General features: G+C 45.1%; 1 protein-coding gene across 5 annotated transcripts in view; it reads left to right on the plus strand.

Annotated features, from left to right (window-relative positions):
- The window catches only part of LOC118989104 (diacylglycerol kinase iota), a 315,926-nt gene that overhangs the window by 273,664 nt on the left and 27,025 nt on the right, over positions 1 to 15,237 (plus strand). For all 5 annotated transcript variants that reach the window (XM_037049123.1, XM_037049127.1, XM_037049124.1 and 2 more), the window contains one exon: positions 337 to 362. In XM_037049123.1, the coding sequence (XP_036905018.1) occupies positions 337 to 362 (26 nt within the window). The remainder of the gene's footprint in view (positions 1 to 336; positions 363 to 15,237) is intronic.

Consider the following 15,237-nt stretch of genomic DNA (forward strand, 5'->3'; position numbering starts at 1 on the left):
ATTTCACCTACTATCACATACCTATGAGTTCTCTCTTTGTGTGTGATAAATCCAGACTTCACTGAGTTCATGAGGCCCTGTGACACCATGCAGTAGACATTTTAGTGACATCTGTCCTTCTACCTGTCCAGGTAAGCTTTGGGAGTTGCTGATTGGAACAATTTGATGAGAATATGCCATCCAACCAACACATTAATGACCCTGTCTTCTCTGTTGAATTCCTATTTAATTGAACTTTAGGGTATAATTTATGTAACTTTATTCTTGACCGTTGCTATACTTACAATTGTCAGTGTCATTTACAAAAGATTTATCATGCTTATTATCTCATTTTAGGTCACCGGTCTCTTCGGAAGATCACGGTAAGAATCTGTCTTACTTTTACTAATTCAGAGTTAAAGGTTGAGCTCTGGCCCTTGTACTTCGCTATAAGAGGGGAGAATTACTTTTCGAAACGTCTCTAAGATTTTTGCCTTCTATCTTTTAGTGTGAAATGTCCAGTACTTTTAAAAACTTAATTCATCCTGACCCAATTTGATATCTTGTACTTCTTTGAATATGTCACAACCCTTTTGGTTGACAAACGTTTAAGTTTGGTGTATTCTGCCTGGTTTCAGTCCCACGGCCAGAAACTTTTTGTGACTTTGGGCTAGCCATATAACTTCTCTGAATTACAGATGTTTTTAAAACGGGGTTTTGTGGTAGGTATTCCTAACACCCCTTCCAGTTTGGACGTTGGGGTTTGCACAGGGGGCTACGAGTCTGAAATGCAGCTAATTGGTAAGTGGTATGGATTGTTGTCCAGCTGAGGTGAGTCTTTAAGAAACAACTGTTTTATTCAAGGGGTAAGATGTATGGTTTTATCACGTGTCACGTTTGGAGTTGTTCATTTATTCCGTCAGCACGCGAAGCCGTTAAGGGTCTGCAGTGAGTCACTTACGCCAGGCAACTGTGTCACACCAGTGTGCTGCTGTGATGTGCCACACAGAACTATTCCCCTCAGGGAGCTCATGGGGTCTAGTGGGGGACGTGGAATGACACACAGCTGCTGCAGTGCAGAGTGACATGTGATTGATCTTATAAAAGTGGGAAAAACCAGGACGCGAAGGAGATAGCTGGCCTTCTCCTCCTGCAGCCCCTAATTCAGCTAAGGGCACCATTCTCCATTTAGCCAGCCAAGTAAGAACCACGAAAGCTGTTTTAGGCTTCCCTCTTCACCCCCTCTTTTCTGCCTGGTCTTTCTGCTTTGGGGGGTTCTCTTATCTTTCTACTCTTCTCTATCGCCATTGCTTTGGTTTAGACCCTCTCCCTGTCTTTCTTGGATTTTTAAAGTGGCTTATTACTTGGTATTTGTACCTCCAGATTTCTCCCTCTAGTTCACTGTTTGCCTAAACACCACCAAACAGAGTGTTCTGTAATAAAAACCTCTGCCCATTGCCTGTTTAGGATGAAATATCTTCAGAAGACCAGTAATTGCATCCGGCTTTCCAATGGCGTGTTTTAACACGGACTCCCAAGTTCTAAATGATGGAATCTTTGTCTTCCTCCGCTGCGTCTTTGGGCGTCCCTTCCCTTCCATCCGCGCTCTGTGTCTCACCATGCAGAACCCTGTCTGACCTCTGGACCTCACCACGTTCATCCCGTCTGCCTGCTTTTCTCCCTCTCGTTCCTTTGGGGAGGAAGGTGCTCGTCCTTTTTGCCACATACACAACACACCTGCCGCCCGTGACCGGGGGAATCCTCTCCTCCTCCAGGAGGGCTTGCTGACCCCCCTTCTCCCCGCATCAGATACTCCCCTTCATTCTAGAATTTATCACATATGGATGTGTGATTTACCTGTGTCCCCTGTGAGACTGGGAGAGTGATATCATTCCTAACAAGTAGCGATCGTTAAAAAGAGGTTTATTCAATGAATGTGTGAAGAAGAGAGCAAGGAAGTTTGGGGCGGGTCTGTTCTTCTGTCAGATACAACTTCTGCCAATACCAGAATGAAGTTCTGTCGTGTTCTGTAAAGAATCAGGGGGAAAATTACATCCGGGCCCAAGCAGGTCAGAATTAGGCAGCTAGCCGACCACCTAGTGATGACCTAGATCCTATGCTGTTTTGCATATCGATGTTGAAATGACTGGATTTTTATTGTAAAGTTAAAGGTCCTTGGGCTTCCAGGTTCAAATGGTAAACTAGACGTTAGTGTTTGGTTTGTATTTTGAACTTAAGTTCCCCTTAATGACCCATGCTTGCTTTTGCCTTCCAATCAGCAAGAACTTATCCCCTAGTCCAGAGAAGTGGGGGAGGGGAGACGTCTGAACTGCAGTTCCGTAGTCTGCTAGGAATTCTCAAGGCCAAGAGCTCTCAGCGAGCATGCGCTGCTGTCCTGGGAAGTCCCGAAAGGTCACCGCCACCAGAAAGACTTGCTCGGTATCAAGAGCACTACTTCAGAATTGGTTATTTTAAGAAATGGTATATACGATTCAAAAAACATTGTCCAAAGTAAAAGGCATTTCTATTTTCCTGGCTTCAAAAAAGTTATTACATGTTCCTGCTACTTTCCCAAACTATTCAAATATGTAATGTAACGTTATAATACTAATTTATCTAATCTTATGAAAATTTTTATAGTCTTTCAGCCCCTGCTTGTATCCTTAGAAAATACTCTTATTCCTTTCTTTATCACCAAGATTTCTTTACTAGTACTTAAAATGTGTCTTTCTACACATTTTATTGGTCACATAGGATCACATACATCAAAAATATATGATCACATATCCTTTTGTGATCATAGTTTCTGTAGTTAGCATAAAACCTCTTGAATATCATATCATCGAGCTTATATTTGTACAGAATAACGTCACTGTAAAATACTTGTAAGAATGTTGAGGGATGGCATTTTTGTTTTCTCAGACTTATGGGTGGGAGAATTGGAGCACACAGGGCAAAAGGTTGTGAGCTTAAAATACAAAATCCAGTTTCTCTGGACTTTCTATTTTATTTGCTTTCCACCGATGATCATACTTCTCTTTCTCATAACTGGCCACTTGTACTATTTCCAAAACAGACTTCACCCTTGAGAAAATCTAATTTTCCAGAATTCAGTCTCAGGCTGGCTTCTCAGTTCCCACATAGTACCTTTTCATAGAAAATATGCTTGAATATGGTGGCTTTGCCATTTACGCTCTCTGAGCTGGTCTCCTTGTCTGTAAATCAGGTCCACCCGTATCTGCCCTGCCCACACCAGGGGGTTGTTGTGAGTTCAGATGGGAACTCACCTGGGAAATCACTTTCCAGCTGGTTAACAAGCAGCCCAAACATAGAGCCCTTGCTGTCCCAGCAAGGAAGAGCGTTTCCTAATGATGCGTGCTTACCCTCGGTGCTGCCTTTAAGAAGTTGGAAGATGTGCTGGGGAGGGGCAGGGGGAAAAGGTGGGGGTGGAGGGGGTTGTGCTTGTGGCGGAAAACTGTTTCCTTTGACGTTATTATTAAATATTAAATTTTCATTGGGAGGCTTTTTCCAGCTGGGTAAAGAGGAGTAAAAATGATTCAGTTAGCTTGTAGGAACTTCCAGTGAAGGTTCGGTTTATGATTAGATATGCGAGAGTGTAGAGTTGATGACACAGGCACAAATGAAATGGAAAATGTTTCTATTTATATACTAGAAGCTCGGAGTCATTAAAAATAAAGGGTAAAATTTATTGAGTGCTTATTATGTGCAGACACAGTGCTAAAGTGCTTCACCTACATTATTTTCTCATTTCATCTTTCCCAATAACACCGAAGGGGAGGTGTTACTCTCTAGCTGGGGACACAAGCTTTCTCAAATCACTTGCTTAACGATCACAGAGCTAGAAAGTGGTAGAATTCATTCTCAAACCCAGCGTAGGTCCAATGTTCTCACTCATTTGCCCACCATGTCCCCAGAAAACAAAAGAAATAGCCAGCAGTAAAGTGAGTTGATAGAACTCTAGAGGGAAAAAAAAATCCTTTCTCTCTAACCAGAGTTTATTTACTACAGTGTCAGTCATTTCTTTTTAATGCCAAAACAAAACAGAACAAACACAATCACTTGTCCCTCCTGCTGAGAAGGATTTGTCCCCGTAGAAAAAAAGAAATACCTGCGAGTCACATTCTCTCCTCATTAGTTAACTGAGTGAAACCTGCCAGGCTCCGTCCCCCGGGGCAGCGTTAAATTTTAATGTTACATCTGGAAGCCAGAGGCTACTCCTTGTCAGAGGATAGGCTTGGCGGTGATGGACTGCCCTGTCCTTTGAGTTTCCTCTGCGTGGAGTGTCTAGCACTTCATTGTTCTAATGGCTCCTGGAGCCCCTCCTGTGCCCAGCTGCTCTGCCTGCTCCCAGCTCTCAGATGCCGGTCTGTGGTCAGAGCCTCCTTATTTCACCGGCCTCCCAGAATGCCTCTGTGCTGCTTCCGCCTGTGCCTGTGCTGCCGGAGGGTCATCCTCAGCTCCTGTCTGCTCACTTACAAAATTAAAGGCACTAGTGAGTCACTGGAAAGGAAGCGCCAACAACCGATTCCTCTGGGGGCTGTCTGAGCCGGCATCTGTCTCCTGTCCTGGCCCTCTGGGTCACAGTGGCTCTCGTGTTACGTGGCAGGTTTTTTGTTGCTGTAGTAGCACAGCGGATGAGGAAGGGAGGAAGGGGCAGATGGAAATAAGACTGGAGCAGCCACAGTCACTAGGGTAGGCGCCCAAGGACGAGTCCACAGTCAGGCAGGGGTGGACATCCATTTACTTCACAGCAGGTCAAACAGGGACATCCACGGTGGTGGGGCCCAGAGTTTGAAGTGCCAGGAGCTGCCCCTCGGCTCAAACACCGTAGGGTCATTTTTCCCCTTTACTGTAAATACGCATTAGATATAATTTTATTATAGAAAAGAATCATAAATATGTATAAAAATGTGTCAGCTGCATTTAAAGGACCAATAGGAACGTCTGTATATACAGGCTAAGAACTGAACACTTGTATATGTGTATATATATTTCACATATATGTGTACAGTTTTGCTTATTTTGAACTTTTATAAATTGAATTTTATTGCAGAATCTCCTTCTGCGATTTGCTTCTTTTGTTCCGAATAATATTTTTGTGATTCATCCTTATGAACATTCTTTCTCCTAACTCTGCCCAGTGTCCTTATACCAGAATTTCTCTAGGGTTCGAACCTAGGATGGCATCATTTAGTGGTATGTTATACAGTCGTTTAACTGATCACGTCAACGCTTCTATGCTACCTTCTGAAGTGAAAATTTTTTTCAAGAATTGATTTTTGAGAAACGAAGTTAGAGTGGATTAATGGTCATATTTTAGCAAGATAATTCCAACTACTCCTTTAAAATGATATGGCATCATATGTTCTTATATGTACTAAAAAGTTAAAAAAAGGCATTGTTTATTAAAGATGAGTACCTAAGGTAGGTGTCCTAAGGTAAGCCTCTGCCGAGGTTTAGAGAAGTTAAGTAACTTCTTCAGTCACGCCAAGCTACTGCCTACTTAACCAACTACTCTGTTTTCTATATATTTAGTCTTCACAACAACCCCAGTACTACTACTATTTCCATTTTACAGGTGGGGAAACTAAGGCACAGACCTAGTACATGACTTTCCCAAGGCCCCATGAGTGGCTAGTAAGGCTCGGAGTGGGGGTCAGAGGCGGGCACTCCTAGATCCGGACCCCGCTCTGAGCTGCTCCTCCGTGCCGTCTCCCAACGGCAGTGCTGAGACCTGGGCTCATGTCATAGGGCATCATCTTTGCTGAGTGGAGACCTCCTAATTATTGGGTGGGAACTGGTTATTAAAGATGAGGGTTTTTGGGGGGTATCAGTGAGCAGTACCCTTGACACAGAAGAATCCAAACATATGTTATTTTTCTTTTTTTTTTAAACTTTTTTTTAAAGATTTTATTTATTTATCTTTAGAGGGGAAGGGAAGGAGAGAAGTATCAATGTATGGTTGCCTCTTGTGAGTCCCCTGCTGGAAACTGGCCTGCAACCCAGGCATGTGCCCTGACTGGGAATCGAACCGCGATCGTGTGGTTCGCAGGCCCGCACTCAATCCACTGAGCTATACCAGCCAGGGCCATATGTTATTTTTCTTTAAAATTATTTTATTTATATATCTTTGGGGGGGAAGGAAAGAAATATCAATGTGTGGTTGCCTCTTGTGCGTCCCCTGCTGGGAACCGGCCTGCAACCCAGGCATGTGCCCTGACTGGGAATCAAACCCCAATTGTGTGGTTCACAGGCCCGTGCTCAATCCACTGAGCTACACCAGCCAGGGCCAAACAAATGTTCTTGATCCTCTTCTCTTACCTCCATACTTCCTTAATCAAAAAAACAGGGATCTAATTTCTTTTTCTTTCTTCCTTTTTTTTAAAGATCTTCATGATTTTTGGTAAAAACTTTATTTATTTATTTTTAGAGAGAAGGGAAGGGAGGGAGAGAAACATCAGTGTGTGGTTGCCTCTCATATATATGTCCCCCAATGGGGACCTGGCCTGCAACCCAGGCATGTGCCCTGACTAGGGAGGGATTGAACCAGCCACCTTTTGCTTCACAGGCTCACGCTCAATCCACTGAGCTACACCAGCCAGGGCAGGGATCTAATTTCGTATCAATAGCACTTGTTCTCAAAAAGGTGGGATTCTTGGCCCTGACCGGGTACCTCAGTCGGTTGGAGTGTTGTCCCGATACGCCAAGGTTGTGGGTTCTATCCACGGTCAAGGCACATACAAGAATCAACCAATGATGCATAAATAAGTGGAACAACATATTGATGTCTCTCTCTCTCTCTCTCTCTCTCTCTCTCTCTCTNCGTCTCCCAACGGCAGTGCTGAGACCTGGGCTCATGTCATAGGGCATCATCTTTGCTGAGTGGAGACCTCCTAATTATTGGGTGGGAACTGGTTATTAAAGATGAGGGTTTTGGGGGGTATCAGTGAGCAGTACCCTTGACACAGAAGAATCCAAACATATGTTATTTTTCTTTAAAATTATTTTATTTATATATCTTTAGAGGGGGGGGAGGAGAGAAATATGAATGTATGGTTGCCTCTTGTGCGTCCCCTGCTGGGAACCGGCCTGCAACCCAGGCATGTGCCCTGACTGGGAATCGAACCGCGATTGTGTGGTTCACAGGCCCGCGCTCAATCCACTGAGCTACACCAGCCAGGGCCAAACATATGTTCTTGATCCACTTTTCTTACCTCCATACTTCTTTAATCAAAAAAAAACAGGGATCTAATTTCTTTTTCTTTCTTCCCTTTTTTTAAAGATCTTCATGATTTTTGGTAAAAACTTTAGTTATTTATTTTTAGAGAGAAGGGAAGGGAGGGAGAGAAACATCAGTGTGTGGTTGCCTCTCATATATATGTCCCCTACTGGGGACCTGGCCTGCAACCCAGGCGTGTTCCCTGACTAGGAATTGAACCAGCGACCTTTTGCTTCACAGGCTCGCGCTCAATCCACTGAGCTACACCAGCCAGGGCAGGGATCTAATTTCGTATCAATAGCACTTGTTCTCAAAAAGGTGGGATTCTTGGCCCTGACTGGGTACCTCAGTCGGTTGAAGTGTTGTCCCGATACGCCAAGGTTGTGGGTTCTGTCCACAGTCAAGGCACATACAAGAATCAACCAATGATGCATAAATAAGTGGAACAACATATTGATGTCTCTCTCTCTCTCTCTCTCTCTCTCTCTCTCCCTGTCTCTGTCTCTCCTCTCTCTCTTAAAAAAATCAATGCATTAAAAAAATAAGAATTCTTGAATGTTAGCTATTTCCTTAAGGAAAAAATCACAGTAGGAAAACAGTTATGATCAGAATAATAGAGTCCATTAAAGAGGTTAAATGCTTTTATCCTTTATTTTCTGTAAGATATTAATTAGCAAAGTGTGTTGAGCAAACTTGGCTGCTGACACGGATGGAAACATCTGCAGAGCCTCAACCTCCTTGCTAGGAAGTGCTTTTCCCATCAGTCATCGCAACGTGCCTCTTTGCGTGACCTTGGGCTAGCCGGTGCAAAGTTGCTTGAGTGCTCTTATTTTTACTTTTTACTTTTTGCCCCACATTCAGTTTCCCGACTAGGGAAACCCACATTGGCTTTTTAATTAGACTCCAACGTTTTAGTGCTCATTTTTTAAGGCTCTTCCCACCCTGGTGCAGCTCATGTTGCTTTAGTGAGTTATTTCTACTCCTGCCTGCAGGCTCCTCTCCAAATCCCATCTCCCTTGCATTCGCTCGGCCATACGGTTTATATCAACTCCTACCATCTCTCTGGCAGACCACCTTCATTGTCCTCCATTCAAGTCCCTCCCCAGTGCTCATTAATTCCCGTGTCTTGGAACCACCTCCGTAGCTTCGAAGGACAAACAATGATGAATTTTCCTGACAACTCAAATGCCCGTGATTTCTCCATCCTTCCTCACTTACTGTTTTTTTGGGTGTACTCCAAACCTTTCCCCCCATGGGTGGTGCTGCCGTTCTTATTTAACTCTAAGCCCCGTGAATAGAGATGTTGCCCCATTCTGCGCTGTGCCCTGGCACAGAACTGATCCCCCTCTTGATGAGTCTCGCTGTGACATCTGCGGCCGTATGTGGTGTTGGCAAACAGAAACTTTCAGTGCGCGTCTTTGGATCCCATTGTGGCCTCATTAGCATTGTTCCCTATTGTGGAAGATAGGTTAGCTCTGGTGCTTTGCCAAAGCCATTCGGTCACTGGTGTGCTGAAGAGATGGCCTTTTATGGCGGTCTCGCTGGGAGAGATGGCCGGGTGAGAGGAAAGGAGTAAGCGCCGGCATTCTTTTTCTTGGCTGGTCTTCTTTCACAAATCCTAGGAAAACAGACAATCACTGCTGATTAAAAAAAGCAAAAGAAAACAGAACAAGCAAAGAAAACAAAACAAAAACCCCTAAGCTTTCCAAAAGCAGGTTGTCTTTCTTTCCCCAAGCCCTGACCCTGCTATTCTCTCTCATTCCCCTTTATTAACTCTCACTGCTGATTGGGACCACGTAATCCTGGGATCCTTTTGGTTGCTTTGGAATGCTTTGTCGGTGATCATTATCTAATTATCTTTTGCAGCCCTATTATATGGTGTGTCTTTGGAGGGGGTGCTACTTACTAAGATTTACCTACAATGTTGCTTTAGATTGCCTTTGGCCTCAGAGACTATTTAAGTTAAAGTATTTAAAACATTGCGAAAATAAGAAAGTAACAGAAAGAAGACAGCCGAAGAGGAAGGTGAACCTTCTGGTTTGCTCTGACGTGAATGGGTGGCAAAGGTCATCAAACCCGATGACAGGGTCATCGGTCCTCTAGAAGGGAAGCTACCGTAGACTTCATTTCTATAGATAAATCACTTGTGCTATAGATAACTGTTTAAGAAGGGAACATAAAATGCCTGACTTGGCCCCTAGGTAGTCATCTCCAAGAGCAAAAATGAAAAATCCAATTGTGCTTACTTTTTGAAGTTTACTGTGTTTGTGTAAGATTTTTGCCCTATATGGAAGGATGCTATATGGGTTATCTTCATGCCCATGTAATTAAGGGGCTAAGCAAATCCCCTGAAGTTATTGCCAGACAACCCTTACGTAAGGGTAATTGGTACTGTGCTTGTCTGTTTTCTACTTAACTAGAAACCCTAATATCCAGTGAAAACTTTTTCCCCAGTGTGTTCCACCTAAGGCTTATTTTCAGGCAAGCACTGGGCAGGCACTGCCCTGAACCATATTAGCCTAAGCAGCTCTTCTCTTGATGACCAGATGCAAAATATTAGACTGTGTTTGTTACGTATTCAGCTGGTTCCTGGAAGGTTAGTCCTGGACATGCTGCTTCAACCTGGACATCCCGGTATCTTGGAAGCCGTTTTTCTGTGTGTTTTTGTTTGCACTGACTGTCACAGCTACGTAAGCCTCAACTGGCCCGAGCTGGGACCGTGTTCATCAGTTCAGCTCTCAGGGAATCCTCGAGTCAGCTACATGCTTCCGCTTTTTGCCAGCCTTCTACGTCAGTCCTCATTTTCTGGGTCCATCTTGGTGCCCAGGATCTTAGGGTGTGACTTTCTTAAGCTTCATGCAATATCCCTTCCCCTACCAATGTGACCCCACATGACACCAGGAAGCAGTTACTGCTGCTGCACTTCCTTTCCCCAGAATTGCAGCTTCACTTCCTGTACCTTTCTTCATCAGAGCCCGAAGAGCATGAGGCACAGACAACTGCAAAAGCGCCTCTTTCTGGGCTCGCCTGGGAAACGCCAGGGAGAGAGGGCCTCGTGTCACACCAAGTGACACCCCAGCGTGCTGGACATGCAGCCGGTCTGGCCCCGCTGCCTTTTCATCCTGGCTTTCCTGCACACTGGCTGTGTGGCCTTGAGCAAATGACCTAACCCCATTAAGCCTCTGTTTTGCATCCCAAAAATGAGGATGACACCAATAATAGCACATCTCTAGTAGATTTATTACGAGGGATGGATTAGATCCCACAGGTAACATAGGTGGGTCTATGCCTAGCACTTGCTTTGCTTGCAAACAGGAACCAAAAAAAGGGGCAGAGCAGGAAAAGTACAAGAGAGAGATGCCAAGGACCCCAAATGGGAATACATTTTCCTGTCAATAGAACTGACATGTCTTGTTTGCATGGATTTAGGAGAATATTCAAATGTATTGCTTTCTAAGTTTTCTGGCACCAGATATTTCCTTTGGGTTTCAGGCCAGTGGGCCGGGAGTGACTTGTGCCTTTCTGGGCAGAGGGTCAGGTGAGCTCGAGAGCCTTGGTCTTGGAGCAGAAGGAGCAGTCAGCTGTCCAGGCTCTGTCCTTCACAGGCTGGGTAATCTGGGCAGGGCACTTCTCTCAGGCTGGACTGGCTGGCATCCGGGGCCTCTGGGTCGGGAGAGAATACTGGGCAGTGGGTGGCAGTGGGCAGTTTCCACACGTGAGGAAAACCCCCAAACGCCCTCTTTGGCTTTGGAAAGGCATTTCAGGGACCCCCGCGCCGTGCCCTCTCTGGGGCCCATGTGTGGGTTCCTGCAGGTGAGCATCCATGTACTATCCCCACCTGCGACGACAGACAGCATTGCCATCTCCACACCTCGCCACTCGCCCACTCTCTGAAAAGAAAACAAATGAGCTTGGCAAGTGTGGAAAAGCTGCAGGCCGCTTTCACACCGGTGGCTTTCTTTAACAAGTAACAAAATACATTCCTATTTCATTATGCAGCTTCCCCCTTTCCTCCTGACAAAACAAAGCCCAGGGGCTTACTGAGAAAGAGATTTGTCATCAGCCAGCATCCACTCAGTTCTGCTCAATCTGGTGCATTTCCACGCCTCCTTGCATCCCAGGAGGTGAAGGCAGTTGCAAAACGACTCTGAGGGGTGTTTTCCCAGGAAGCGGAAAGGTCCCTGAGGCCATGCTCTTGCAGCAGCTGTGGGCTTTCTCTGGCCACGCCCCTGTCTGCCCCTCCTGTCTTCCCCGCATAACCCGGTGGGCTTCTCCTCATTCTCAGGAAGTGTGCCCCTCTCCCTCGGTGCCATTGTTCTTGGAGCATCTGATTTCCCAGTGATCCTTCCTTTCTTTAAGTTCCCTATATCTTTGAGGAAGAAGGCAATAGTCTTGGCCACCACGGCTCTATTCTGAAAATGGAGTTGCTGGGTGGGATTATGATGCTGAGTGAAATGAGCCAGTCAGAGAAAGACGAATACCATGCGATCTCACTTGTATGTGGAATCTAATGAAAACATAAACTGACAAAGAAAATAAAAGCGGAGGGAAGGATGCACGGAACAGACTGATAGCTGTCGGAGGAGAGTGCGGTTGGGGGTTTGATGAAAGAAAGTGACGGGTTTAAGCAATAAAACATTGCCCAACCCGTGGACACAGACAGCATGTGGTGACGGTCCGAGGTAAAGGGGGGTGGAGGGGAGATGGAGGTGGGCGAAGTGGGGGAGGGAGTGGGGGCGGAAGGAGACTTCGCTTGGGATGATGGCCGCGTGATGCCGTGTGCAGAGAGACGATGTCTCGTTGAGTGGCACGCCTGAAACCCGTATGGTTTTGCAAACCAGTGTCACCCCACTAAATTCAATTTGAAACGTCTTTGGCCTCATAGCATCCCCTGGGCCTCGGGAGGTGTTCCACAAGCACCTTCTGTCTGCTCTTTTCCTGGATGACTGTTCCTGCCTCCTTTCGGAGGCCCCCCTTTATCAGGTGAAGCTCCTCATCACCTCCCCCTGCCCGCCTTGTGCCTGCGGGTCTCCCCCGTAGAAAACTCTTGACCCCTCTTTTCCGTCAGTGCAGATCGTCCCTTTGTGAACAGCGTCGTGCAACTTCCCTAGGAAACCCTTCCCGACGTCACCCCATTTCTTTAGCGCTCGGGCTGTACCTGTGTGTGTGTGAATACACGCGTGCGACTCTACAGAGACTGCCTTTGCTTTCTTGAGTGTATATACATTACTAAGGAAAATGAAGGTTTAGGCTTCATTTTATTTCTCTTCACAGCAACCAGACAGTAAAATCTGCTCTGTAATAAATATCATTGAAGATTTCTTCCTATACTGAAGGTCGTTCTATTTTGGGTCTTTTGAACAAGCTTTAGCACTATTTCCTTTTATAATTCTTGCTTCTGAGGCGTGACAGTGTTTGGTCAGTCGAGCATAGCATTGAAATGAAAGATTTACTTTTCGTGTCTCTGAAATAAAATGCTTCATTTTTCTGTGTTTCCAATTAATATGTGTCACGTGCTGATATTATGGGGAAGATTCAAAATCAGTATTCTCTTATTACTTAATTGCAAGTGCAAATTATCTTGATTCTCTGTGCACTCATAAGGGAGAGCAGGCTCTGGAAGTTTTATCTTTATTTTCGGAATTGCACGCTTTTGCTATGTATTCATTCTGCTGGTTGATGTGCCTGAAAGTGACCTTGGCTGTATTAATCCCTCCGTGGCTTTCCTTGCATTCCAATTTTGTTCTGGCCACACCTACCCTTCTTTTTGGGGAAAAAGGGCCTTCCTGTTACCAAGTGGCCAGCGTGCTGGGCCGTGATAAGGTGCTTCGTGTGCACCTTGTGACCGGACAACCCGTAAAGCGGTCATCTCTCTGACCTCTAGAACACATTCCTTTGAACTTGGATCCTGGCCTTAAACACCATTTCCCATGCAGCCTTGATGTTTGCTTAAAACCAGTCACCACCCATCACTTTCAGGCCACGTCAGTTCCGCTCGTAGCTGTCACTGCGTGACACGCGAGCACACTTTTCAACCAAAGATGTTTTTAGAGGTCCTGAAGGACACGGCTAAAATACGTCAGTGAAGGCAAGGAGGCCTGTCACAGGAGGGATGCTGCCTGACCTTGAGGGAGGGGATGAAGCCCAAGGCCCTGATGCTGTCTCCAGGGTCCTCTGGGAAAGTCATGAGGCCCTAAGGCCATGATTTGGTACCTTCTGCTTTTCTAGGAGGCTCACAGGAGCCTCATTTATTATTTCTGCCACTTCTCCTACCCTCTTCGGATTACAGCTTTAGCATCCAAAAGCCAGGAAAGCAAAAATAAGCCAAGTTCCTAATCTCAATGGAACTGTCTTAACAATCGGGGGTGAGGGACCGTTGGAGACCACTTGGTTGCTTTTTAAATCGCTTACGTTGCGGAAGCAGTTTACACTATACTGAACATTTTAATAGGTATTACTTCATTCAAATGTTAACAAGGAAAGCGTTATGTGTACTCTAATCGTTTTGGGTTCATGAATTTAGTAGGTATAGTCAGATTAAAAGTTTTGACAAATACGAAAAGTCTTCCCTGGGGGTGAAAGTGTCACATTTATTAAACAAAAAAAGTTGATGAGATCCTATAATATTGATGCTAAAAATGTATTTATATTTTTTGAGTTTCAAGGGAATAGTTAAGTATTACTTTGGAAGGTGGTACTATATTACAAAAAAAAAGTTGACCCACTGCATTCAAAGATGGTAATATATCCTTGTTAGAGAAAACATAAATTTTGAGTTGTATATATTCTTAAGGAGATATTTTCACCAGCCTCTCTGGTCTCCCTTTATCATATTTTGGCACCTATTTTTCCACAACTAGATGAAAGTAACATACTGTGACCTTGGAAGGGTGTGAACCCGATTGGCCCCTTAACCTGTGAACTTGTCTTCACTAACCTGATACTCAAAAGAAAATTAACCCATGACATTTGTTTTGACACTGGTCCAAGGCTTGCTGCTGATGTTCTAGGAGATAAGATGCATTACCGCTTAGTGTAGGGCCCCAATTTGACCACAGTATAAACGGTTCTGGTCTGTTGAGATGCTTACAATAGTGTTTCAGTGCAGCTAGTAAGCACCATTAGATTCCAAAAAGATCTTAAAATATTTTCAACTCCAAAATGGACTGCCAGGTTCAGCAGGGGCCAGTGAAGTAGATTTTCTTCCATTTCCTGGAACGTCTTCTTTGATCGAGGGTCCAAAGAGTATTGGAATGACAGTGAGTTGTGTCACGAGGCCACATGCATCAACCAAGTATTTATGAAGTATTTCATGTGTTTTCCATCCTGTCGAGTTTGCAGTGAAGGATGGAGTCTGGCTAAAACAAAGAGAAAAATAAAATAAAATAAAACCACGGCCCTCGTGCTTGTGGTTTGATTGCAAAGATGGGGCTTAGACACGTGAAATGAAACAACCAGAGAACAGTTTCTCAACAACGGATAAACAACTGGGATGTTTGGGAGAAACATCTGGTCCCTGCCGTTTACAGCTGATTCCAGAGGTGAACAAAGGAAGTGGAACAGGCTGTTTGTGACGGGAACACATCCTCCCGTACCTCGGGCAGCAAGGTGGAGTCTTACTGCCAGGAGGGACCACAGGACTGGGGGGGAGAGGGGGGCTGTTTATTTTTCCTCCAAACAGGAAACCTCTTCCTTGCTAACAGTAACTTCAAAAGGATTGAGGCCGGCTTCGTGCATCCCATCAGCAGGGATTAATTGAATTGGAGGAGTACCTCTGTGTTTAGAGAGAAGCAAAAGCTGCGGGTGTCTCCTCTCCCACCTGTGGTTACACACCTTGAGAGAGATTTGGCCTCAGTGGGATTTGAGTCTCAGACCATGGCAGCCATTGAATGGCCTTTATCACCCCATGGCGACGAGGTGATAAGATACTAAGAAATGGCACTTGTGTGACCTACGGAGCCTCCGCTCCATATTTCAGCCCCAGAGGGGAAGCTGGTAGGCAGAGTGTGGGGTTCTGG

Source organism: Sturnira hondurensis, unplaced genomic scaffold (assembly GCF_014824575.4).
Source record: "Sturnira hondurensis isolate 20B ecotype Veracruz unplaced genomic scaffold, ASM1482457v3 Scaffold0006437, whole genome shotgun sequence".
Taxonomy (NCBI): Eukaryota; Metazoa; Chordata; class Mammalia; order Chiroptera; family Phyllostomidae; genus Sturnira; species Sturnira hondurensis.